The sequence below is a fragment of the Onychomys torridus genome, chromosome 10 (assembly GCF_903995425.1).
Source record: "Onychomys torridus chromosome 10, mOncTor1.1, whole genome shotgun sequence".
In the NCBI taxonomy this organism is placed as follows: Eukaryota; Metazoa; Chordata; class Mammalia; order Rodentia; family Cricetidae; genus Onychomys; species Onychomys torridus.
This window is the reverse complement of record NC_050452.1, coordinates 71,791,218-71,794,926: the sequence shown is the minus strand read 5'-3', so window position 1 is coordinate 71,794,926 and position 3,709 is coordinate 71,791,218. Positions and strand designations below refer to the sequence as shown.

Below are 3,709 nucleotides of genomic sequence, written 5' to 3'. Positions count from 1 at the left end.
GCGCAGGGCCGGGTCTGCGGCTGCGCAAAGGCCAGGGCCCAGCATGCACCGCGGCTGGGGCGGGCCCTGGAGCCCCGGGGAGCGCAGTCCGTGCGGGCGTCCTGGAGGAGAGGACGGGAGCTGGCCCTCAGGTGTGTTTGCAGCGCTGCAGAGGGCGCGGGCTCTCCAGCTGGCTCTCCAGCCGTGCCCTGTGGGGCGGTGTTTCCTCAGGCTCACAGACATCTCCAGCTCCGTCCGGGCTTGGTGGCCTGAGGGGACCTCCCCTCCCTCCCTGGAGGGCCTGGCGGGAAAGGGGGCCTGGCCCGAGCCCTGTGAATCTATCCTCTTACCTACTTTACCCGTTGTTCCTTATCTAAAGGGAATCGAGACATCATGAAGATCCGGTGGGTCGCAGGAGCAGGGAAGGCGACTTACCGGAAATTACTGTGCAACATTAAACATAGTGAAGTTTAAGAACATTCTCAATCTTGGGGAAAAAACAAAAATAATAAACAAAACGGGAGCAACAAAAGTCCAGGCCTAGAGGACACTGAGTCCAAGTTTTGGCTTTTTAATTTTTGTGCGTTGGAATTCTGGCTTCACGTACGTCTGTGTACACGTGCTGGGAATTGAAGTCCCATCCTCCTGAAGAGCAGCCAGTGCGTACTCTTAACCACTGAGCCATCCATCCCTCTAGCCCTGTGGGTCTAAGTTTCCATTTTCAGAAGAGGAAGTAGGCTGCCTCTAGGTGATTGGGCCAAAGTTAAGTAGCCCTGGAGCGAATGGGCACTGGTCTTGACTGGTAGCCGACCTTTTCCCGTGGGAATACTGAGGAAACTGCTTTCCTAGCCCTAGTTTTCTGATTTCTAATCCTCAACAGTGCACCTTTGGGAAATCACTGACCCCGATTCTTTTCCCACTTGTCAGTATACAAAAATCACTCCTATACAGTGTGTTTTCAAAACTAAGAATAAGGGTGTGAAGGATTAAACAAATGTATCTGTTACTGATACACATCAGTCAGGGCTCAAAAATTAGCTATAAGCATTGCCGAGGATGCATTGTATGGGCATATTCTTAATTAACTGCCATTAGGCACATTGCATTGTGCATGGTGGGGGCAGGGAGGTGAATGTACTTTATTTACCACGTACCAAACGCTGGGTTAGGTGTACCAGGAAATGCCTGTCCTCTCAGAGAAGTAGTTTGTCATTCATTCCTCCATGCAATAAATGAGGACATTATGGAGCAGCTGGTTTTAACTCAGCAGGAAGAACTTGCTAATTATTAGAGCTCTTCAGTAGAAGCGACTGCCTTGGGAGATACTAACTCACCCTCATCCAAAGTGACTTTCATTCTCATTAGTTGGTTTCTAAATTTTGCTTTGAACTACTTCTATATTAGGTAGCATGCAGAATGTACGTTTAGTTGACATTAAGAAGTGTATGGTTTAGCTGGTGGAATAAAATACACCTCTAAACAGTCTTGTTGAGAAAATATGCTAGTGCTCAATAGGGTAAGGCAGATTCTGAACAAGTCTCATTTCCTTTGGAGTTATTTTCTTGGAGTAGACAATTTTTCAGAAGCTGTGAAGGAAAAGTATTTTCTTTTAACTGATTCTTTTTATTTATTATCCTATAGATTTATTATTTGGAGGCTGGGGAGATGGCTCAGCAATTAAGAGCACTGGCTGCTTTTCCAGAGAACCTTCGTTCAATTCCAAGCACCCATATGGCAGCTCACAGCTGTTTGTAACTCCAGTTCCAGGAGGTCTGACGCCCTCTTCTGGCCTCTGTGGCCACTAGATACACCTGTGGTGCATAATCATTCATACAGGCAAAATACCCATACACATAAAATAAAAACAATTCTTTTTTTTAATAATTAATTTTTTTCTTTATTATTATGTGTTTTAAATTTTATACATCAGCCATGGATTCCCCTGTCCTCCCCCTCCCGCCCCCACCCCCACCTTCCCCCCAGCCCCTCCCCTCCATTCCCATCTCCTCCAGGATCAAGACTCCACTGGGGATTCATTTAAACCTGGTGGATTCAGTACAGGCAGGTCCTGTCACCTCCTTCCAGACTGAGCAAAGTGTCCCTGTGTAAGCCCAAGGTTCCAAACAGCCAGCTCATGCACTAAGGACAGGTCCTGGTCCCACAGACTGGGTGCCTCCCAAACAGATCAAGCTATTCAATTGTCTCACTTATCTAGAGAGCCTGATCCAGCAGGGGGCTCCACAGCCTTTGGTTCACAATTCATGTGCTTCCATTCGTTTGGCTACTTGTCCCTGTGCTTTTTGCAGTCTTGGATTCAACAATTCACGCTCTTGCAGTCCCTCCTCTTTCTCGACAATTGGACACCTGGAGCTAAAACAATTCTTTTTTAAAATATTATTTTCAGTTTTGCATAAGGTATGAGTCTGTGTGTGGGGTATGTACATGTGCCCAAAGAGACCAGAGGCATGAGATCCTCTTGGAGATGGAATCATACTAGTTTCTAGCCACTGCTGTGGCTTCAGGGAATAAAACTCAGGCCCTCTACAGATTAATACACACTTTCAACTATTGAGCCATCTTTTCAGTCCTAGTAAGCAATCTTTAAAACAGTCAGGTTTATATAAATTGTAAGTAGTGCAGAGTGCCCAATGTAGCGGTTTGAATGAGGATGGTATGCTTGAGCATTTGAGACCTCAAAGCTTGCCCCTAGTGACCACTTCCTCCGGTGAAGCCACATCGACTGTCACACGGCCACACCTCCAAATCGTGCCATTCCCTATGAGCCTATGGGAGCTCATTTTATTCAAGCCGCCATGGTTTGTTTGTTTGTTTTTCCATTCAAACTGTTCCACTTGCCTTTGGCATTTCATTGGCCTCCTCTGCCACTATACCCGTCAGTGTGGTTTGTTTTTAAACATGTCCTTACTTCTAGGCAACACAGAATGCTGGCTCCTCTTACATATTTCCTGCCTGTGTCCTGCAATCAGCTACTTCTCCAAAGAACCTAGTTTCTTTTATTGGAGAATTCTATTTAGTTTGGTTGCTAGATATGCATGTTTCATAGGAGATGGGATTTGTCTACAGGATAGAATTCAGAGTTGCTTATAGGAGGTAAAGGACCCCTGTACACTGATTCCCTTCCTACATCACAACCGACGGTGTGCTTAGAGGTCATCTGGCCTTTGTCCCATGACCCTATGTCATGGGCTTAAGAGCTGTTGCCAGAAAATGCTAATGCTGAAGATGCTCTGGTATTGCTACTGTGGGTAAAAACCGTCCTTTCTCCGAGTTTGCATCTCTGTTTGTATCCTGGTATGTGTAGGCTAACTTTCTGGTTTACAAATGGATAAAACAGTTGCTAACACAAGTCATCGTTTCTTTAGGTTAGTGCTCTAGGAGCACTTGCTTCTAAATGTGAAAAGAGAGCTAGAGAACCAGATGTGGTGCTCCACACCAGTGATCTCAGCACTTGGAAGGTGAGGGAGGAAGATGAGCGAGTTTGACGCCAACCTAGGCTGTGTGGGACCCTGACTTAAAAAAAAAAAACAAAAAAACAATTATTAGTAAAACAGGATCAAAGTGGCCAGCTGTGCAGCCAGATGTCCATTGTCTGGCTTTATGCTTTAGTGCGGTCTTATGTTTATTTACTCGTCAAGCGTTTCTGTGCGTTCTCTGTGTTCTTCATCTTCCTCAGATTGTGGCACAGCTGGAATCTGGGCTCCTCCAAGGG

The 3,709-nt window shown here is 46.1% G+C and overlaps 1 protein-coding gene across 4 annotated transcripts in view; it reads right to left on the bottom strand.

Annotated features, from left to right (window-relative positions):
* Nucleotides 1-3,554: 3,554 nt before the first annotated feature.
* The window catches only part of Glmn (glomulin, FKBP associated protein), a 49,513-nt gene continuing 49,358 nt past the window's right edge, over nt 3,555-3,709 (bottom strand). For all 4 annotated transcript variants that reach the window (XM_036200614.1, XM_036200616.1, XM_036200617.1 and 1 more), the window contains exon 20: nt 3,555-3,700. In XM_036200614.1, the coding sequence (XP_036056507.1) occupies nt 3,620-3,700 (81 nt within the window). In that variant the 3' untranslated portion in view covers nt 3,555-3,619. The remainder of the gene's footprint in view (nt 3,701-3,709) is intronic.